The 22842-nt window shown below is 44.8% G+C and overlaps 1 protein-coding gene and 1 pseudogene across 2 annotated transcripts; both read right to left on the bottom strand.

The window, feature by feature from the left end:
* Nucleotides 1–1091: 1091 nt before the first annotated feature.
* On the bottom strand, nt 1092–6970 carry LOC137167555 (zinc finger protein 436-like; annotated as a pseudogene).
* Nucleotides 6971–13489: 6519 nt separating this feature from the next.
* Nucleotides 13490–19462, bottom strand: LOC137167549 (zinc finger protein 7-like). Of its 2 annotated transcripts, none has more exons than XM_067569769.1 (3): nt 19218–19462; nt 17826–17942; nt 13490–17468 (listed from the first exon to the last, which is right to left on the bottom strand). In XM_067569769.1, exons 1-3 carry the CDS (start codon nt 19372–19374, stop codon nt 16861–16863), a joined length of 882 nt encoding a protein of 293 aa, XP_067425870.1. In that variant the 5' UTR covers nt 19375–19462; the 3' UTR covers nt 13490–16860. The 2 variants fall into 2 exon arrangements, with proteins under 2 accessions (XP_067425870.1, XP_067425871.1); XM_067569770.1 differs by having other exon boundaries at nt 17826–17939.
* Between the last annotated feature and the right edge of the window lie 3380 nt (nt 19463–22842).

The following is a 22842-nucleotide window of genomic DNA, read 5'->3' as shown; positions in this document are numbered from 1 at the left end:
AAATGTTACACAGAAATCTAAAAAGAGAAGGGGAAGGAGGACAGGTCACTCTTATAGTGTCTAGAAGTGTGGGAACTTTGAAAGGCCGTAAAACCATACATTCCTCTTGGACGTCATAAGGTCACTTTTATATGGTTAGAAATTCTGTTAACTCTGGATGGTAAGAGAGTAATCAAAGCATTTCAGGGTGCAACTGTAGGTAATTTGGCCTAAAATCAGGCCTTGGTTACTTTTAAATACCAAGAATACGTGATTCAAGTGTGAGCTATTTCAGGGAAGGGTATGAAAATTGCACACTCAGGGGTCAAAATCAGTCCCTTTAGGCACCACAGATGGAAGCACTAGACATTCATGTCCATAAAGGTTGATCAGGTATTTTGACATTCCAGGGAATTAATTTCTATGTATTTTCACTGTACTGAGCCAGAAGTGGTTTTTGATACTTTTGTGGTAAGTGCCTGAATCTGAAAAATGAAATAAGAAGCTAATTACAGTGGAAATTCAGTGTATTTAATGATCCTGGATTCCAGATGTAATAAGATGAATGATCAATTCTGTGGAATGTAGTCATGGAGTTCACTTTCCTTGTTATAGGACTTTGTAGAGGATACATGTATCAAAATGGGGAACAGCAGATCCATGACAGTGCAAGTGTGTAACGCTACTGATAAGAGTCATTAACTCAGACATCTACAGTAGAACCTCAGAGTTACAAACACCAGAGTTATGAATTGACCAGTCAACCACACACCTTATTTGGAGCCAGAAGTACACAATGGCAGCCGCAGAGAGGAAAAGAAAAAAAGCAAATATAGTACAATACTGTGTTGAATGTAAACTACTAAAAAAATAAAGGGGAAGCAGCATTTTTCCTTCTAATAATAATGTTTCAAAGCTGTATTAAGTCAATGTTCAGTTGTAAACTTTTGAAAGAACAACCATAATGTTTTGTTCAGAGATACAAACATTTCAGAGTTATGAACAACTTCCATTCCTGAGGTGTTTGTAACTCTGAGGTTCTACTGTAGTTAAATCTTCCAGATCTATGAGTTCAATGGAACGAGTGGGAATAAAAAACCAGAACCCCTGTGTAATCACACTTGATAGTTTATACATTGTAAAACAAATCCTTAAGAGACTTTCTTGGAGGTCCCACCTCCACAAACAACCATTTTCACAGCCTGAGACTCAGATCCACCTCATTCTTCCTTGTTCAAAGCAAGAAAGTCACAAATAAACCATTGTCCTGGCTCAGTGCCCAGAGCCCAAGTCAGGACATCACAGTTATAATCCGAGCCCATCTTTTCTTCCGTATGTATCGATTGTATTAAGTAAGGTGGGATTCACAAAGTTACTTAGGAACCACTGTGATTCATAAAATTCCCACTCAGGTGCCAACTATCCCTGTATGTTCTTAAGCTCACTCAGCACCAATGTTTTTGCAGTAAAAATTCTCTAGGTGCCTATGTTTCTGCTTCTGGGCATGCACACAGCTGCCTCACTCCAGGAATCCAAGTACTTGTCTCTCACATAAGCCCCAGTGCAATTCACAAGCCAGGGGTAAGTAGGCGGAGGAGCATCTATTTCTTGCATTGGGCCCAATGTGGTAGGCATGATCCAAGGCTGTCTAAGTTCACATAAAACAGCCTGGAGGCTGGGGGAGGGTGAAAGAAGGTGGCCCACCCTCATAACTTTTAGCTCAGTGGTTAGGGTGCTCAAGCAGGATGTGGGAGACCCCGCCAAGTGTCCCCTCTACCTGAGGAGAAGAGATTTGAACAAGAATCGACTATCTCATAGGAGAGTGCACTGTGAATAAATGCTGAAAGCATCGTTGGAGCAGGGGACTGGACCCCTGGGTCTTCCACCTTGCAGGTGGGTGTCCGAAAAAAAAGACTACAGCATCATTTTCAGTCTGTCTTTGGCCCACTGAGTCGTTAGTATTTTTATACTGTGGAACAGCTTCAACTGGGCAGACTGAGGGACCACACACACACATCAGCAGGGCTGTCCCTAGGGGGGTGCAGGGCCCGGGGCAAATCACACTGTGTGGGCTCCCCTTAACATTTTATACAGGTGACTGGCCAGGAGGCTGGTGGCTGCAGCACACCTCCCGGCTGGGAGCAGGGACTGCCAGGAGGTGGATGGCTGCAGTCGAAGTGCGGGGCCCCCAAAGTGTGGGGTCCAGAGTGGTTGCCCTGATTTGCCGTACCCTAGGGACAGCTCTGCACATCAGAATATCCCATAGCCCAGTAATTGGGCACTCACCACAGAGGTGATCAGGCAGAGGGAAGACTTGAACTGGGTCTCTCCCCTCATGGGTAAGTGCCCTAACCACTGGGTTAAAGTTAGGAGGTAAAGCCTCCTCTTCCCTCAATTGGGGATGTTTTGAGTGGTGTTAGGCAGCCTCTGAACATGCCTACTGAATGTGGCCCCATGGCCAGAGGTGTGCCTATCATCCCTGGTTTGTAAATCTCAAGCAATGCTAGGCACCTAAATCCAGGGTGGCACCCATCTCCATGACAGGACCAGGGTTTAAGACACCCCCTTCCTTTGCCTCTGATCAGCATCTCCCATTGGCTGATTTAGGAGGCTCCCTGCCTAACATGCTGGGATTTTGAAAATCATATTCTAAGGCTTGTATCCCTCACCATTCATCATTTAGGAAGCCTGGGCATCTAATCCAGGCTTTGCAGATCCTACTGTTGTTCCTGTGATTTTCTAGGCATCTCAGAGATAGGAGTTGCAACGCTCAGTGTCACAATGCCTAAAACCCTTTGTGAACATGGGCCTAAAACACTATCAAGAATAAACAATAATTTACAGCTTATAAAATAAAGATGGTTCTAGGTTACTAGCCTCAGACTAAACTGTAGGAGCTGAACAGAAGTTGCTCAGGGCTTCTTGAAACATTATCATCAAATCCCATCCCAACCTGGGACTCTTGCTCTGCAGTCTTTTGCTCTGCATAGCTTTGTTCCAGGAAGGTGGTTTCATTCTCTGCTTTAATAACTATTGTATATCCTTGTTAAATGGCCACTCCAGCCTGGCCTGACCCTCTCAGATTGATGGGTGTCATTCACTTGGCCCATTGCTAGTATGATTCTTCTGGGGTTTTTGTCCTATGTGGATTCTCCGATGTTTGTTAAGGTTTGAGCTCTGATTGAAGCATTTCCCGCAGTCGTGGCAGTTATAGAGTCTCTCCCCAGTGTGGATTCTTTGATGATTAACTCATTCTTTGATTTCCAACTGAAGCTTTTCCCACAGTTGGGGCAGTTATAGGGTCTCTCTCCCGTGTGGATTCTGTGGTGTAGCAGAAGCTGTGAGCGTTGAAGAAAACTTTTACCACACGCTGTACATCAGTAGGATCTCTCTCCCGTGTGAGTTTTCTGGTGCTGAGTGAGTTCTGACCTGCTTCTGAAGCTTTTCTCACAGTTGTGACACTTATGGGGTTTCTCTCCACTGTGGTTTTTCTGGTGTTTAGCTAGGTTTGAGCTCCAACGAAAGCTTTTCTCACAATCAGGGCATTTATAAGGCTTCTCTCCACTATGGATTCTCCGATGTTCAATAAGTGTTGAGTTCCGTCTGAAGCTTCTCTCACAGTCTGGGCACTTATAGGGTTTTTCTCCTATGTGGGTTCTCTGGTGTCTGATCAGGTCTAATCTCCAACAGAAGCTTTTCCCACAGTCACTGCATGTTTTGGGTCTCTCTCCAGTGGGGATTCTCGGCTGAACAGTTTCTTTAATTTTCTTCACCCTTCTGCTCCGATGAATCAGATTACCCCACCTCTTCCCCCGCTGGATTCCCTGCTGTGTCTCTGGTGTGTGCTGGCTCTCACAGGCTTCTCTCTGCTCAGGGCTCTGGAAAACATCCCCTTTAGCTCTTCCGGATACCGGTCCATGTGGTTCCACTGGTTCAGGACCTTCCTGCTGAGGATGCTTCTCCTCATTCTCACTCGTTATCTCATCACCTGCTGGGATAGAGACAGAATCCATAGAAGAGTCATTCCCTGTGCCTAGGGGCAAAAGGAACCTCAGAAAGAGGCATGGCAAAAGGGTAAACAAACCAAAGTAGCTGCTGGACAGAGAGAAAAATGCAGAGATGAATCCCCTCCAGATCCTTCCCCAGAGCAGAGACAGGAAGGGACCAATTCTGCCTCCTCATCACATCCAGATATGGAAGAGAGGACAGGTTACACAGTCAAACAAGTTTGTTGAAAATCCATGAGTGACAGCTGCCATGAGGATACAAAAACCGAGTCATTTTAGCCAATTCCTCACCTGCGTGGGCATCTCTTAGCCTGTCTCTTTCTCAGTCCCTCTTGAGATCAGGGATCCACAGCTCCTCCCCTCATTCCAGCCAGATCACGTCAGGTTTGGAGATTGGAAATCCTACTTGGAGGCAAGGAAACAAGTGTTGATTTTGTTAATTACAGACAGTGCTGTTCCTACTTCCAGATTCATGATCTGAGTAGCCGACCCAGAGTGAGTCCTTCCTCTCTCCCCCACCACATACAGAATCTGGGCTATAAATTGTACATGATCCCTTTGATGAATCGCTTTGGAGCAAGACTTCATCCACTCTGCCTGGGGAATGGCCCTAACTTTTGCCTGTGGGCAGATAAGCAGAGTTGCTATGCTTTCTAGCTGTCTGGTTTGGAACTAAGACTCCATCACTGCTGATTCCCTGCCCCCACACATACACACACACTATTCCTTCCACAACATGGGCCAGAAATGGAAGGTATCACTTTGACTGTGAGCTCTTGAAGGGAGGGTGAGGTGGGGAGGCTGTCTCTCACTATTTGTCCATGCAGTGCCCAACTCAACGGCACTGTGATCCTTTACTAGACACTTCCCTAATACAAGTTGTGATTAAATAAATGGAGAAAACATTGCCCAGGGCCTAGAAAGCAGATAACTAGACACCTGCCCCCAATGTGGTGCAGACAGCAAAGAGCCTCCTCTCATGAGGTGAAGCTGGACTAGCACTAGGTCCATACCCATGGTGATCAACTGTTGTCCTTCCCCATCACCCACGAGTCCTACTCTGCCCCCACAGACACCAACCTTGCTGAAACTACAGGTCTGGGGCAGAGTCTCCTCAACCCCTCAGTCTGCCCTACACACCACAGATTGAGAGAGGATAGATCTGGAGAAGAAGCTATTCTCCTCCCACCTGGGCTCAAATGTGGACAATGCTCCCTCCCAGTAAATCTCACTAAGCTCCTGTGCATAGTTTACCAGGTGCCCCATTTGAGCAAAGACCGTAAGCTCAATGCATGAGTCCCATTCACTTTACTGGGCGTTAAGCACATGCTTAAGACTTTGCTGAATAGGATTTTTTTTGGTTTTTTTGGTAACTGGGGCCTGAGTTCAGAGACAAGACTAACTACATTCCTGATTAGACATAGGATCAGACATTTGAGGGTCAAAGGGACAATTACGTTAATCTAGTCTGACCTCTTGCATGACACTGACCAGAGAAACTTAACCAGTATTTCTGTATCATGACAGGCCATACACTTGTAAAGAGAGATCATGGAAAATTACTACGAGAGGAACTTTGTATTACTAATGGAATGGAAATGTATCTGGGGTATAGCCTATTTTGCAGCTGCATAGGAAGTTACAACTGCAAAGATCAAAATAAAATGATTGGCTATATGATGTTATACAGGTAAACCAGACAACATATAATTAAGTATTGTAATAGCAGGTATTATGTTAAGATAGTGTGGAAAACTACTGATAGTTAACCTGCTGTGAACATTGTTTCTTTTGCATAAAATAAGGGAAAAGTGACCTGACTGGAGACAGTGTCTGTCCCCAACTTGTAAAATTGTGAGATTTGTAGCTGAGAAGAAATATGACAATAAATTAGAATAGCTGTAAACATGAAGGGTATAAAAATCCACAGAATTGTAACCAGTTTAGAACAGGTTAAACTATGTAGCTGTCCACGGAAGGGGATTTATGTTATGGTTTTCCTCTGGGTTTATGGAAAATAGACCCTGTCAAACTAACTTTATCTTTTTTTTTTTAAATTAGATTGCAAGTTTGGTTGAAAAAGGTAATAGAGTTGACATAATAAACTCAGATGTCTATAAAGTGGATAATATCTTGATTAAAAAATCCTGGAATTATAGAAAATTAACATGGCATACATTAAATGCATTAAAAACTGGCAAAGTGATGGGTCTCAAAATATAACTTTAAATGGTGAATCATCATCAAGCAGGTCTGTTTCCAGTGGGATTCTGCAGGGATTAATTCTTGGCCCTATGCGCTACATTTTTATCAGTGACATGGAAGAAAAATTATCATTGATAAAGTTTGCCTTGGCCCCCTAACTCAAGCTTTGTGACTCTCAGAGATTTTTCTAGGTGCAGCAATTCTCAACACCACCCTAACTAAGTTCCTTTGTAAAGCAAGCCCCAATGTCACACAAAATGTTTGTGGTAAGGCAGGGAATTGAAATCAGGTCTCCTGCATGTCAGGCCAAAGCCATAACCCTTGGGCTACCCTTTCTCCTATACTAGGCATCTGCAAATAAGCTCTGAGATGGAAGAAGGGTCAGAAGCCAAGAGGTAGACCCTGTCCTGGGAATGATGTGAGGAAGTGAGTTTGAGCCTTTGTTATAGGGAAAACAACACTGTCATTATGTCCGTGAAACTCCTATTCTGGGTAAGGGTTTGCAGAGGGGAGAGACTCTCACACAGGTGTTGTGGGGGTTTCAGGGACTTATCCCTCTGATATCTGGGTAACCAATGAAGAACGCTGCACAGAATCAGACCCAGATGCTTCAGAGACCACTCAGCTAGTACCAGAGGGGGCAGGAATACTTACCCAGTGAGGTCACAGTCTCATAATTCTCCTGTACAGGCTCTCTGACCCAGGTCCAGCAAAGCCCATTCTCCCACGCTGAAATACACAGCCACATCCTCAAAGGTCACCGGCTTCACTGCAGCCATTTCTCTTCCCCGTCTCTCAAGGAGGTGGGATGACCTGAAATGAAACACAGATGTTATTCTGCAGCCTGTCACAGTGAGAAAGGTGGTTGGGGCAATTTCAGGGGCTCTAGACAATTTCACATCCCAATTCATGATAGTCCCTTCCCCTGCAGACAGACATTCTAGCCTCTGCCATCCTGAGGAGCCAAGATTTTCAAAAAGAGCAACCTAAAGGTGGGCTCTTAAATCCATATTCAGTTCTTTCAATAAGTGGCCTGAATTTCAAAAATTCTGAGCCTCCAAATATGGAGCTCAGGTCTGAGTGCCCAGCACTGCTAGTCATTAGTGTTTAGCTGATTGAATATGGATTGAGAAAACTAACTTTAAGATCTAGTATGTAAAAATCTTGGCCATGGTCACTTAATTACAGCACAGACCCAGCTCCTCCTACCAGGACTAAATCCAATGAGACAATTTTAAACCCACACAGTAACAGTCATCATCAAATGAAGGCATCAGGGCCACTCAGATACCCAGACATAAATGTGTGTAAAAACTTGCAAGACTGGATCTTAAGTCATTAAACAAATTTTACTGAATGGAAAAAACTCAGTCTGTTTGGATACATATGCTTGGACAGAGATATCAACCAGATTACACAGAAGAGAGTCTGAACTAGGAATTCTCTTTCTGTCAAATTTGCAGTCCAAGGCATTAGAATTTCTCAAACATTGATATTTTTATAGTAAAATGTAATTTTTCCCCACCAGCTGCTTCTCAGAAACGTTCTCAGTTCATTTTCCTCAAACTTTCTAAAATACTCAAAAATACTGGACAGAGACTTTCAACCCTAAAAATGAACATAGGATTTGCCTGACTGGATCAGACCTGAGGTTCATCTAGTAACTTTGAAAATATTCTAAGCAACTGAAAAGGTCCCTTTGGACTGAAATTATGCAGCCAATACAGAGGGCTTGTTTACCCTTAAATAGCTGCAATAGCACAACTGTGTTGCTGCATCAGCACTGCTGTAGCACTTCAGTGTGGACACTATCTCTGTCAACAGGAGGAGTTCTCTCGTGGGTATACGTAATCCACCTCCCCATGAGGAGGGCTAGGTTGCTCTTTTTTAAAAAATTTGACTCAAGAATTTCCTGAAACAAGAGAGAGACTAAAACATCCGTCTGCAGAGCATGAATTGGGATGTGGAAAATTCTTCCATTGACCTGTTAGACCTGAAAGCAGTTTTCAGCCCAACCGAAACCCACAATAATTAACAGGCATGCATAACAAAACCTCGAGGACAATGGCTACTCTGCCTTTCCATGAGAACAGCACATTTCATACACCCCCGCTCTACCCCCCTTGTGTTGTACACTCTTATCTGTAAAGATTCCACCCATTTCCCGCCCCTGCCCCTCCAAGGATAGTTAGAAATCCTGTTCTGTCTCTGTCTTTATCACCCCTGTTCTTACTGAGAAGAACAAGGTCTGTATTTGTAAGTAAATAGATAAAAGAAATGTAAATGGATTGTTTAAGTGAGAAAAAAACGTATATAAGTGATCTTTGTAACACCATAAAGTTGAAGCTGATTTTTCAGACTTCCCGATATCATAAATAAACCACTTCAGTCCCGTCTGTGCTGCCTGATTCTTGAGGAAAAAGTCCTTCTTGCTTTACAGACCTAAAGCTGTCTGCATGGGGACTTAGCTCATTTTGACCATGCCATTCAGGGGTGTGAATTGTTCATGTCTGTATGTATTGGTCCAATACAAGGTATGACCTCACCCACCTGGTCTCTTTAACATCCTGGAGCTGACACAGCTACAACTTCACTGCACACCCTAAAGATAAACATAGTAACTGCCAGACTGTATCCGACCCCAGGTCCAGCTAGGAACGTTGAGAATGTCGGGAGCAGCTGACAAGGTCCCTTTAGGCTGAAATTGTTTAGTCAGCACGAACTGTCGGTGTCACCGTGTGCTCCCCTCTAATCAAGCAGCAGCGTCAAAGGAGCCACTTTGGGGGACCCTCTGACAGTGTTCCCGAGGGCGGCACATTGCTCCAGCCGCGCGGGGACCAGGCAGAGGCAGGAGCTGGCTTTTCCTCTCCCAGCTCCTCAGCTGGTCCCAGGAGAGTCAATCTGCCCGGGGTGCTGCGGGAAATGGAGCTGGGCAGGGCTGGGAGCCTGGAGCCTCTCTCCCCGCTTATTGCCCCCCCTGCCCCTTCCAGCCTCTCTCCCTCTCGAACCCCCATCCCCTCCTCGGGCTGGGAGACTCGGTGCCTGGCCCATTCGGGCTCCCGGGGCTGGATCGGCCCCTGCAGGCGCTAAGGGGTCAGAGCCTGGCTGTGTCCCTGCGTGGGGGCAGCAGCTCCGGGACCCGCAGACACCCGGGGGCAGAGATGGGGCGAGGAGGGGACGTTTGTGCAGAGTCACTTTCCTGCCCGGCCCCGGCACTTTCCCCGGGTCTCTCCCCTCACCTGCAGTCTGCGGCTCGGGAGCTGGTGTCGGCAGAGTCCGGGGCTGGTTCCAGCCAGCGGAGAAAGTCCCCCCGGGCTGGGCACAGAGGGGCGCTGGTGCAGGGCTCTCCCCGCACAGACCAGCTGGGGAGCACAGCTGCTCAGCCCGGGCTCCCGGCTCTCAGTGGAGGCAGCATCCGTCTCTGCCCCAGAAGTTCAACCCCCGCCCGATCTGCGGAGCAGTGACAGCTGCTGAAGCCGCTGCCCTCCTTCTGCCCTTGCTACCAACGGAACCTGCTTCCTGAAAGGAAAAGAAGCCCGAAGGGAGGGGAGAGGACGGGGCGGGAAGGGCACGACGTGTGCAGGGGCCGGAGCGGGGCAGCAGGTACAGTTAGGGACACGGTGCCGGAGCTGGGGTTAGGAAAGGAGTAGATGCTTTCAGCTCCCTCTCCCCAGGCGGCTGTGAGATTAAGGTGACGGGTAGCCCAGTGCCGCCACATGGCAGCTCTTCTCTGCCTTAGCCGAGCTGCTGAATGAGACCGGATTCCCTGCAGTATTTTCTCTCTCTCACTCCCATTCTAAACAATTAATAATTTGCCTTTGTTTTTGGTGTTTAATAAATTCCTTGTAGGTTGATGTACTCTAGATGTAACACTCACATACAGCCTCACAGCAATTCACTAACTGCATTTCTCTGCTCTTCTGACTCCCTTTCCTGTAAATGTAATTCCACTCGTTTTAGTTTATTTCAAATAGCTATTTGGCTGATGCTCGTGGATTTTAACACACCATAATTTACGTTGGGTAACATTGTACAGATGGATGTCATTTAGCTATTTTATGTTCTTACTGGTAAATAATCATGACAATCTTTGATTAATAATAATTAAATTATATAATAGCTTAAGCAAACACATCCCACAGTGTTTTCCAGTAAAATACTTCGTTATTATTTTTGTTATTTTGTTATTATTATTATTGTTTTTATTATCTTTGTGAAATCCCAGTCTAATTAATAAGTGTTTTCCAGTATAATACTTTCTGTGTTTTTATCTGAAAACTCTTGGTGATTGGGGGAGGTCCCGGAGGACTGGAAAAAGGCAAATATAGTGCCCATCTTCAGAAAAGGGAAGGAGGATACGGGGAACTACAGACCAGTCAGCCTCACATCAGTCCCTGGAAAAATCATGGAGCAGGTCCTCAGGAACAATCAACATGGATTCACCAAGGGCAAGTCATGCCTGACCAACCTGATTGCCTTCTATGATGAGATGACTGGCTCTGTGGATGTGAGGAAAGCTGTGGATATGATATATCTTGACTTTAGCAAAGCTTTTGATACAGTGTCCCACTGTATTCTTGCTGCAAGTTAAAGAAGTATGGGTTGGATGAATGGACTGTAAGGTGGATAGAAAGCTGGCTAGGCCATCAGGCTCAACGGGTAGTGATCAATGGCTCGATGTCTAGTTGGCAGCTGGTAACAAGCGGAGTGTCCTAGGGGTTGGTCCTGGGGCCAGTTTTGTTCAACATCTTCATTAATGATCTGGATGGTATGGATTGCACCCTCAGCAAGTTTGCAGATGACACAGCTTGGGGGAGTGGTAGATACGCTGGAGGACAGGGATAGGATACAGAGTGACCTAGACAAATTGGAGAATTGAGCCAAAAGAAATGTGATGAGGTTCAACAAGGACAAGTGTAGCATCCTACACTTAGGATGGAAAAACCCCATGAACTGCTACTGCCTGGGGCAGATTAGCTAGGCAGCAGTTCTGCAGAAAAGGACCTGGGTGTTCCAGTGGACAGGAAGCTGGACATAGGTCAACAGTGTGCTCTTATTGCCAAGAAGGCTAATAGCATATTGGGCTGCATTAGTAGGAGCATTGCCAGCAGATCCAAGGAAGTGATAATTCGCCTCTATTCAGCACTGGTGAGGCCACATTTGGAGTATTGTGTCCAGTTTTGGACTCCCCACTACAAAAAGGATGTGGACAAGTTGAAGAGAATCCAGTGGAGAGCAACAAAAATGATTAGGGGGTGGAGCACAAGACTTATGAGGAGAGGCTGAATGAACTAGACTTGTTTAGTCTGCAGAAGAGAAGAATGAGGGGGATTTGATAGCAGCCTTCAATTACCTGAAAGGGGGTTCCAGGGAGGATGGAGCTAGGCTGTTCTCAGTGGTGGAAGATGACAGAACAAGGTGCAATGGTCTCAAGTTGCAGTGGGGGAGGTCTAGGTTGGATATTAGGAAAAGCTTTTTCACTAGAAGGATGGTGAAGAACTGAAATGGGTTACTAGGGAGGTGGTGGAATCTCCATCCTTAGAGGTTTTCAAGGTCAGCTTAACAAAGCCCTATCTGGGATGATTTAGTTGGGGTTGGTCCTGGTTTGAGCAGGGTTTTGGACTAGATGACCTCTGAGGTCCCTCCCAACCCTCATATTGTATTATTTATGATTTTGTACTATACATTTATATTTCTAATTTTGGGGGGGGGGGGGGGGTGCGGGGGAGGAAGAGTTCCTCCATAGCACTAGTTTGTTCTTTGTGATCTTATTACTTCAAGACTGACTGATTTTTTAGGTTGTCATCAAAATTCCTTCTGTTTCCTTTGATCTAGAAATGAGAACTGTTTTTTGTCAAATGTCAATCAGGAGGAGATTCTTTCAGAGAGCCAAGACATCTTTGGCATGTCTGCACAAGAGACCCAGGTGCTAGAGATGTCCCCAGAACCCAGAAGGAACCCAGACGAAGACAGCTGTGGAGGAGAGCTGCCCCAGACAGAGTTATGTGCTGCATTGCAACAGAATTGTATAGGTGGATTTAAATAACTTTGTTCCTGATACTGGCTGGGTGCTGCCCTATTGGGCAAATGCGAGCTTATGGGCCTCTCTTTGCTTGATCTGCTTCCCACATCTCTACCCCCAGGGTGCACTGGAGGCATTGGAACTGGAGATTTTAAGCTGTGAAAGGCTTATTTCCCCGAAGTATCAAATTCCACAATCACTGGCCAAACTTGCTGTCCCCGCAACCTGCCTTCCCATGCTTCTTGGTGCCTCCTCTCACCCACTCCACTGTAGCACTCTCTTTCTTGTGACCCCTTTTGCCAGTTGGCATTAAGGGGTCCTAGGGTCACATCTATCCTGGCCCCTGCTCTCTCGGGAGAGCAGGAACAAAGGAAAGGCCATGCAGGAAAGGCTGCTGTACATGAGGCAGAGGCAAACAGTAGCACAAGAAAACATTGTGGTACTATGTTTACAGCCAGCACCCAAACCTACCATGTCCCACAGCCTGTGGAGAACACAGGATACTGGGAGACCCCTTTTGCTCCCTCAAGATCCTGCCCACACCCTCCTACCAACCAAGGTAAGGAGAATAGTTTCCAACTGCACGTTTGTTGTGAGCCCATCTGCACAGCCACGTGTGTACTCAACACTTCGGCATGTTCCGCCACACATCCACTGGTTGGAAATGTGCACTGCATTATGTTACAACAACAAACATTTCATCCTGTACAACTCCTGGAAAATGTAACTGAGGGACAGCTCCCTTTTCATAACATCAACTCTTAAAAAAATCTTTACACTAACACACTACATTCATTTCTGGGGCTGCATGACCTTCATTTTCAATCAGTGCACTGTGATATCAATGTAGGAGCACGACTCACCCCTGACCACCTGTGGCACCTTGTAGAGGCCCCTCTGGCTGTTCATAACATAAGTCCCTTCATCTCCAGCCATCAATGAGGAGCTCCTCCTTGCTCTCACAGACGTTCAGCAAAACACAGCAAGTATCTATCACAAGAGGCAGATATTGCTCAGCAGCCTTCAGTCTTGTCAGGAGGCTTCTCCTCTTTCCCTTCTGTCTTCCAAACACCCACTCCACTGCAAATCTACACCTACTCAAGGCTTACTTAAAAAGCTCCTTTCTCCTGTCTAAGTGTCCAAGAGAATGGTTCATAAGCCAGGGATGATGAGGTGAAGACAAGAAAGACAAGAGTGTGGGGTAGAAAGTTGTTGGATGCTAGGTAATTTTCAAAGTAAAATTACCAAAAGAATCGATGAGAATTGATAACTAGGAGAAAAAACAATGAATTGGATAGAATTGGTAAACACCAGCTACTCATACAGTCAGTTCAGAAAAAACAAACAAGCAAATGGAATTACTGACTATTGTTATTAGTGAGAATAATATCAGGGAAGAATTTACCAGGGATTATTTTTCCTGAACGCAAAGGGATATCCCAAAATAAACAATTAAAATTGACTTAAAAATAAAGAAACAATTAAAAAAAAATGACAGAAGAAACCAATAAACAATTAAGTCATGCTGGGTTATCCAAATGAGATATGTCAGATAAAAAAAAGTAAATAAAACAAATAATACAATGGAGCAACTCTTAAAAGACCTCTTAACTAAACATGAAACACTAACTTAGACAGCAAATGAAAATGTTGGTTAACTATATTGAATGGACGAGTATTATAAAATAGTATAAAATTCAAAAGGCTATGAGCACAGTAGTATTCCTTTTTTTACTTAGGATACTTACAGCATCAACAGGATCATTATCCTAATTAAGATTAATTAGTAGCTAAGAATCATTAACATAACTCAACAGTGCTATTTAACAAAACTGTCTCAGATAACCAAGTATGAACTCAGCAAATTAAATTACAACTATAATTCAAAATATTGATATTAAAACAAATTAAAAATAAATATGGATGAACTACACAGGTTGGATAGGACAATAGAACTGAAAGTAGTGTAAGTTTAGCAAAAGCTAGCAAAAGAATAACACTTCTTTTACTTCTGTCTTCAGAAGGTAGTATTCTGAGGCTGAGCATGACTCTTAAGGGAAATTCACAGTCATACAGTTACTACAGCTTGAAATTCAGCTGTGTGTAGACAGGTGTCTAGCTGGAAATGGTTTAAATGAGGTTATGTCTACGCGGAACTCCACTGGTGGTGGCATGTAGCATATAATCTAGCTATATGACTCAGTGAAAAGCAAGCTGTGTCCACACTGTGGTGTGTAGCTACACATCAGTGAAAGGCTCTGGCCCGAGTAGGCAGCAGGGAAAGGCTCAGCAGGAAGAGCTGCCAGAGTTTTTCCCCATAGCCAGATCTTTCCCTGCACTAGGTAAAAGCTCTGGAAGCTCCCAGATGTGGGGAAGGGCTCCGGCAGGAAACTGAGGCAGGGAGGCAGCGGGACACTGCACTGCTAAACATTGCAGTGTAGATGGGGGAGGCAGTGCTTGGGCGAGTTGAGGGCCGGTGTAGGGTACATACCCCAGGGTTCATGTGTTTACTCTAGTCACCTAAGCAGTGCCTGGCCAGCTACACTGCTGTTTATAACTGTGCTAGTGAAGTTCCCATACCAAGACTGAAAAGAAGCTAGTGGTGAGTGGAAGGTAAGAGCACATTAGATAGCTCTGTAGTTAAAAAGCACATACATTAGTTAGCTTAAAAGTAATCTAAAGTTCTGAACACACACAAAGACTGACGTGAGATTTTGAAGTTAGGAGATAGCTTTTCTCACTCACGCACAGTGCAATGTTACAAAGGAGAGAGATTTAAGGATGCATTTCTCACCAACAGGTAATTCTCACTCAAACATGCAAAGACAGCACAGCTGCAGGGGGTTAGTGTGATATACAGGGCAGACCAGAACAGTGATTTAACAAAACTGCTTGTTTTCATTAGCACTTAAAGCTATGAATTGAATTGAAACAAGAAAACAAAATAGAATTTATCGTCCAACAATGAATTTCCACAAAGATATAACAACACATCTGAGATTTAGTTATGTACTCAACAAACCATAGAGTTCAAAGGTAGCTCTTTTAAGCAGTGAGCCAGATAATTTAGTAATCACATGAAATGAGCTCAGTACTACATATACAAGGTGTACACAGTAACTTGCATGCTTTCACCTATGACTGCCATCTAAATCAGCACCAAATCAGTTTTAATTACAATTTTGTCAGATTCAAATCCTATAAATTAGTCCAGTTATGTTCTTAGGACAATTTCCCCCAACTTTACTCTCTTTTAAGGCTCTATATCTTTATTATTTCCAGTGGTTTTTATTGTTGTTATTTGTTATTTCAAATTAGGATATTTTTCATAGTTGGGTAAAGACTGATAGGTTCATACGACTTTGGGGTTTTCACGTTAAGAGTTTCTACCAGTCAAGAGTCTGGCTTTATAGACTAGATGTGAACTCCAATGGGTTCAGTATCTTAGGAAAAAAAACAATAATTATGCTCTCCAAGACAAAATTCTGACTTCCTTAGGCACAGAAATTCCTTATGGAATTTTAGCTATAAGCATTGATTTCCTAAATACTTCTGCATTTTTTAGCTGATGGAATTTCTCAGTGTGTAATCTTCTATGTGACTTTGTCTTAAGAGTCAATGAAGCAATGGGACTAGACCCAGCATCACTCACTTTACAGCTGGGTGCCCTAAACACCAGATTATAGAGTCATTCTCACTCTTTTTCCAGCCCAATGACACTTTAAGTATTTATACATAGTGGAACTGCTTCACTAGAAGAGATTGAGAGCATCCCATCTTTGAATATCCCATAACTCAGTGGCATTCCCCTGAGAGGTGGCAGATCCCTGTTCAAATTACTTTGCCCCCTCAGGTGGAGTGGGGGACTTGAATAGAAATCTCTCACATCCTGGTGAATAGTCTAACCACTGGGATAAAGATTATGAGGGAGGTCCCCCACATTAGTGTTTTCTGTGGAGTTAGACAGCCTCTGAACACACCTACTAGATAGGGCCCCATGTGCAGAGGAGCATCTAACTTCCCCAGTTTGTAAACTGGAAGTAGAGATAGACACCCATCTCTGTGAGTGGGCAGGGATGTGGGACATATCGCTCACATTGGTATCTCCTACAGCCTAACTTAGGTGGCTTCCCACCTAGATTGATGGCTTTTGTGAATCACATTCTAAGATGCCTGTCTCTGCATATTCACCGTATAGGGAGCCTGGGCTCCAAACTCAGACTTTGTGGATCCCAGTGTTGTTCCTGTGATTTTTCTAGGCCCTAAAATATTAAGTGTTGTAACTCAATGTCACAACACCTGAGGCCCGTGGTGGATCCAGGCCCAAAACACTATCAAGAATAAATGAGAAGTCACTTTATATAAGATAGAGATAATTCTAGGTGAATAACACCAAACTTAAATGTAGGAACTGAACAGAGGATGTTCAGAGTTACTTGAGAAGTTATAATCAAATCCCATCACAACATGGGAATCTTATCTCAGCCTCTTGCGCTGCATGGCTCTGTTCCTGGAAGATAATATTCTCTGTTTTAATAATTATTGCACATTCTTGTTTCATATCACTCCAGCCTGCCTTGACCCTCTGAGATTCATAGGAATCAATAAAGATGTTATTTACTTGACCCATCCCTAGCCAGGACTCTTCTAAGATTTTTGTCTCGTGTGGGTTCTCTGATGTCTAATGTGGGAGGAGCTGTGCCGGAATTGTTTTCCGCAGTGGGGGCACTCATAGGGTCTCTCTTCCCTATGAATTCTCTGATGTGATCGAAGATGTGAGTTGCTACTAAAGTTTTTCTTGCACTCATTGCATTTGTAGGGTCTCTGCCCTGTATGGGTTCTCTGGTGATCTGTAAGGGCTGACCTCTTACAGAAACTTTTCCCACATTCAGAGCATTTAAAGGGTTTCTCTCCCGTGTGGATTCTCTGGTGAGTAATAAAGGCTGATCTCCAACGGAAGCTTTTCCCACAATCACCGCACATGTAGGATCTCTCTCCAGTGGGGATTCTCTGATGAACAGTTTCTTTAATTTGTTCAACCCTTCTGCTCTTCTGAGTGCATTTACCCTGTCTCTCCCTTGGCTGGTTTCCCTGATGTCTCTCTGGTCTGCACTGACTCTCCAAGGCCACTTCGAGCTCAGGTCTCTGGGTAACATTCTTTTCAGATCTTCCTGATATAATCCTGTGCCGTTCCATTGGCTCAGCATCTTCCTGCTCAGGATTTTCCTCCTTGTTCTCACTCACCATCCCATCTCCTGCTGGGACGGAGAGAGAATCCAGACAGGAGTCATTCCCTGTGCTGGGATGAAGTGGGGGGAAAAGGAACCTCAGAAAGAGGAAGAGGAAAGGGGAAATAACCCCAAATAAATTCTGGAAAGACGGAAATATCAGGATCTAAATCACCACCTTCCCTCCCTCCCCTCTCACCCTCCCCCCCCCCCCCAAAAAAAAAAAAAAACTTCCCCAGAAGAGAAGAAGGGACTCATCCTTTCTTCACATCCTCTGAATATAAATGAAGACAGTGGTTGAAGCATCAGACAACCTTGATGAAAATGCACAAGTGACATTAGGATACAGTAATTGGTTTCTAGGAAGTTTAGCTGATTCCTCACCTGTGTGGGCATCTCTCAAGATTTCATTTGCTTCATAGCCTTGGAGATCAGAGACCCACGGCTCCTCTCCTCGTTCCAGTCGAGAGATCACCCTGGGTTTGGAAATCAGAAATCCTGCTTGGGGGGCAAAGGAATAAATATTGATCTTGTTCATTGAGGTCAATGATGTTACGTTCAGACCCAAGATCTGAATAGCAAAACGCAGAAAGGGTCTTTCCCCTACCCATTGCCACCCTACAGGGACTGGGCTATAAACTGTAAAAGATCCCATGATGAACTAGTCTGGAGCAAGGGTTCATCCACTCTGCCTAGGTAACAGCCCTAATTTATTCCCCTGAGGAGCAGCGCAGAGTTGCTACACTCTCTAGGTATTGGGGGTACAACTAATTCTCCATCACTGCCAATGACACCTCCCCTCCACAGCCATACATGTTTCCAACAGAGGCCAAGCTCTCTGGATTAGAGACGGTCTCTCATGATGTGTCCATGAAACAACTGGGTCAACAAGGCTGTCATCCCTGATTGGAGCCCCTAGGTGCTTCCCCAATAATAGCTTGTTAAAAGATAAACAGAGGAAACACCACTAATGGCTTGGAAAGAAAATCACTTGACAGCTGTTTCTAGTCCATTGCAGAGAGCAAAGAGCCTGCTCTCATGGGGTCATGATGGACAAGCACTAGAGTCCCATCCTCTTGTTGATTAATACTCAATCAGCCTTTCCTCACCACCCATGAGACCTGCTCTGCCCACACAGATGCCCAGTTGGCTGGCATCTCAGGCATGGTGCTGGCTCTTCTCACTCGCTGGTTCACACTGTTCAAGCACAGCCAGGAAGACATGCCAGGAACAACACCTTCCTTCCAAAAATTCAGCACATTGGCAAAAGAGGTAGCTCTAGAGGCACTGACAGAGCCAGATCCAGTGTCACAACACTTGTCTGTGACCCTCCCAAGTGGTAGAAGAGTTGAGAACATCTGGGGCCTCCTGCTTACACCACTGGCTAAGGCAGAATACAGGCAAGATGGAGGTGAAGCACATTTGAAAATCTGGCCACAGGAGACTTAGGCAGAGCTGAGTCATGAGACACTTGTCCCTCTCTGAGATGTCAGAAGCCCCAGAGGATAGAACTAGCTCTGGGAAGGTCAAGAAGGGAGTCAGTTTGTCTAACCTTAAAACCTTGTTATGGGAAGAGTAGCACCATTGTTATGTCCCTGAATCTCCTGTCCCATGGGAGAGGATGTGACGGGGATAGACTCACACACAGGCTCGGGGTACTACTGGGGCTGATCCTGCTGAAATCTCGGGGACCAATGAATACTCCTGCACAGCAGTTGACCCAGATGCTTCAGAGTCCACCCAGCTTCTAAAACCCAAGGGGACAGGAATCCTTACCCAGTGAGGTCACAGTCTCATAATTCTCCTGCATGATGTCCCTGTAGAGGGCTCTCTGGCCTGGGTCCAGCAGAGCCCATTCCTCCTCAGTGAAATACACAGCCACATCCTCAAAGATCACCTGCTCCACTGCAGACATTTCCCTTCCTCGTCTCATGTTGGGATGGGATGACCTGGAGCAAATATTCTGCAACCTGTCAGGGCGAGAAAGCGATTGGGGAGGTTTCAGAAAGGTCTTTGGATCACTTCACACCTAATTCATCCCACACTGTCCGCAGGGAAAGTGCCGTGCTGGGGAGATAGTCATGCCAAGATATTAAAAAACAAGAACCTAAAGTTAGGTTCAGAAATCAATAGCCCATTTTTCTCAGTCAGTGATCTCAGTTTAACATTGCTGAGCCTGCAACGTGAATGTTCAGCACTGCTGAGAATCGGGACACTGAAGCAGGTGCCAGAATATGGCTATAGCTGTCAAATTATGCTCCTGTATTTAAAGATTCCGGCCTTCACTATTTTATTATAGCACAGACCCGCCCCGCTCAACAGAACTGAATCCACAGAGAGACTTTTTAAAGCCTTCTTCATCACAAAATTAAGTCAAGTCAACGAGACCATGCAGATGCTTAATATTAAATATGTGCTTTGAGTATTTGCTGGATGAGTTCCTAAGATTCACAGATTCAGTTTAAAGCAAGCCCGAGCCTGAATTACACTCCAGTTAAATGGGCCGAGCCGAGTCAGCTGACACGGGACAGCCATGGCTTTTCAACTGCAGTGTAGACACCCACAGCAGACACGGGGCGAGGAGGGGCTGTTTGTGCAGAGTCACTTTTCTGGGTCTCTCCCTCACCTGCAGTCTGCGGCTCGCTCAGAGGATGATGCCAGCCTAGGGGGCTAATTCCAGCCATGGAGGAAAGTCCCCCGTCAGCTGGGCACAGAGGAGCTTTAATGCAGTTCTCCGCCCCGCACAGACCCCGCAGGGGAGCAGCGTGGCTCAGCCCAGGCTCCTGGCTCCCAACAGAGGCAGCGGCAGACCTAGAAGTTCAGCCCCCGATCTGCTGAGCAGTAACATCTGCTGAACCCTCTGCCCTTGCTACCATCTGAATCTGCTTCCTGTACAGACAGGTAAAATCAGGCCCCGGGTGCAGGAGCTGAGTGAAGAAGAGGGAAATGCTCTCAGCACCCGACCCCGCAATGCCTAGACCAGGCAGCAAGGCTCTGTCTGAAAAGATATATGGTGCTGCCTCGGTAGGTTGGATTCAGTTCAGTATTTTTATCACACACGCACCCCATCCTAAAACAATCCCCAGTTTTCACGTTTGTTTTTAGTGTTAAAAACATCGGAGGCAGCAGCAGCATCTGACACAGGAAGTTCAACCCCGGATCTGCGGAGCAGCAAGACCAAGAGCCAGCCAGCGAGTCCAGAACAATTTCCCCTCCTTTAGCAACAAGCCGAGCAGTCTGGCAATACAGTGTGAACCCTTCATCTGCTAGAGACTAGGCAAACTCCTCGCCCTTCTCCCTATCCTGGACCAAGAGAAACCTCCAGAGTGAATGAATCAGAGCGAGAATCGGAGAGAAATGGGCCCCTGTAACTGCTGTGCCAGCTTCTTATTGTAAACACCAGAAAAGATACAGGAGACTTTTGAAATAACAGTAAACGCTTTACTTAACTTGTTGCTGCCTTGTCTGTCTGGGTCCGCCTAGCACCAGTGGTGAGCAACTAAGCATACACGGGACACAGCACAGCCCTAGCACAGCACTTCTTCCGCTAAGGCTCACTTCATAACCATTCCTCCTGAAGAACACTGTGGGGAACTTTGGTTCCTACTCTCATTACAGCTCCCTCAGACAAACAAAAACCGAACAAAGAGGAAGATACTTACAATTTAGCTACATTTCAACTTTTTAACTTTACTTTATCAACTTAATTTATCATCCATAACTCTAGTCTGAATCCTGAAAGAATCTAGAACAATTGGGCTCTTTACGGATCAGGCTTTCTTATCACTTTGCCTTTCAAAGTAGTAACAAAAGTATCCGAGTCCCATGTTTATTTGGTTTTTTCCTGTATTGGAACTGACCACTCGACACTCATGGAGTCCGGAGACTGCTCTGGTGTTGCTTCTATTTCTGAGTTGGATGCTGACATTCTTCCCGTTTCTTCTGTATTTTCATTCCTCTCCTGCATAAGTCTTTTTGTGCTCATCTAGTCCTCTCTGTCTGTTCTATATACATCTCCTTCCTCTGTCGCAACAAGATAAGATCTTGGGGCAGCAGTTGGTCAATCAGCTGTGCAGATTTCCATATTCCTTTTTAATTATCACAGTCTGTCCATTTTCCAGGGTTGATAAAGGCTTTGCACTTTTGTCAAAGAAATATTTCTTGTTTCGCTTGTCTCAGTTTTAGGCTAGTTTGTGTATCTCCTTTTATCAGCTTGGGTTGCAACAACTATGATGAAGTCAGTAATCTGGTCCTTAGATACCTTCCCATAAGGAGTTGAGCAGGTGTGACCCGACCATGCCTAGGGTAGCCACCTGAAAATGCCAAGGTCAGGGCAGGCTGCAAAAGGAGAGCAGTTTCTCCCAGCACTGGTGGATAACACTGAAATTAGACTTCCCAGTCAGCCACAAACAGTGCTTCTGATTCCCCACACTGGTTATCAAGAAGCTAAAACAAAATATACACAGCCCCCTTACTGCATTTCAGTCTCAGGCTCACAATCAGCCACTAGGTCCAGTAAAAAGAGAAGTTATTTAAAACTATGCTCTTTACCAAAGAGGTTCTCCTGACCCCAAAGGGTCAGCCACATTGTCAGATCAATATGCATAATAAAGCATCAGCAATTGCTAACTCTTTCCCTAGCTGTATTCAACTTTGCTTTTATATTTCTTCAGTCTTAGGAACCACCCCTGAATCTTTGGTGGAGCACCATACCATTTTTTCCCCTGAAAATGGCTTCAAGAGGCTGCTTGTCTATTTCCACGGCTACTTATTTCCTCCATAGATGAACTGATGAAATCAAGCACATTCAAATACTATTGCCAACATTTTTTTCTATTTGGGTATAGTTTGTTGTATACTTGTCAGAGTTTTAGAGGCATAAAGGAAAAAAAGCCCAGTTTTGCAGCAATGCAGCCCTGAATCCGGTAGAATTTGCATCCACTGACACAGTGACAGTTTCTTTGACATTATATATATTGATCTTCCTTTTTTTTAACATCTATATTGTTATACCCTGAGTCTGATTTCCCATATTTTCTTTAAATTCTGAGCCCTAACTTTTTTTATTAATATAATCTTTCCTATTAAAACATATTTTCCTAGCTCCAGCCCTGTGAGAATCTAAACAGCAAAGAGATGGAGAATTTTCATGTCAACTGTCTTTATTTCCTTTTTCCAGAATTCAAGGTGATGGGATGAGATTTCTCACACATAGCAGCTTCATGGATGTAAGAGGACCATTAACCTAACCTTTGTGTTGCAGTGTCCCAAAATGGCATATTTGGATTCAATGGTCCCTCTTGGTAGACAGGAGAACCCCTCCTGCTGCCTGGGTTCACAAATTCTGAGCAGGCTTTTTACAGATATAAAATAAAACTTACATATTATATTATCACAGGGG

The sequence above is a fragment of the Emydura macquarii genome, unplaced genomic scaffold (genome assembly GCF_026122565.2).
Source record: "Emydura macquarii macquarii isolate MOO-44397 ecotype Brisbane River unplaced genomic scaffold, CSIRO-AGI_Emac_v2 contig_2935, whole genome shotgun sequence".
Lineage (NCBI taxonomy): Eukaryota > Metazoa > Chordata > Testudines > Chelidae > Emydura > Emydura macquarii.
Note: the sequence above shows the minus strand (reverse complement) of the source record. Positions and strands in the feature narration are given on the sequence as shown.

Excerpts from the sequence above, each read along its gene's own strand:
- LOC137167549 (XM_067569769.1), bottom strand. The coding sequence starts at position 19,374 with ATGAGACGAGGAAGGGAAATGTCTGCAGTGGAGCAGGTGATCTTTGAG. Across the intron at positions 17,943-19,217 it reads TGAGACTGTGACCTCACTGG|CAGGATTTCTGATTTCCAAA; the intron begins GTAAGGATTCCT and ends TTGCCCCCCAAG. Across the intron at positions 17,469-17,825 it reads CTTGAGAGATGCCCACACAG|GAGATGGGATGGTGAGTGAG; the intron begins GTGAGGAATCAG and ends CCGTCCCAGCAG.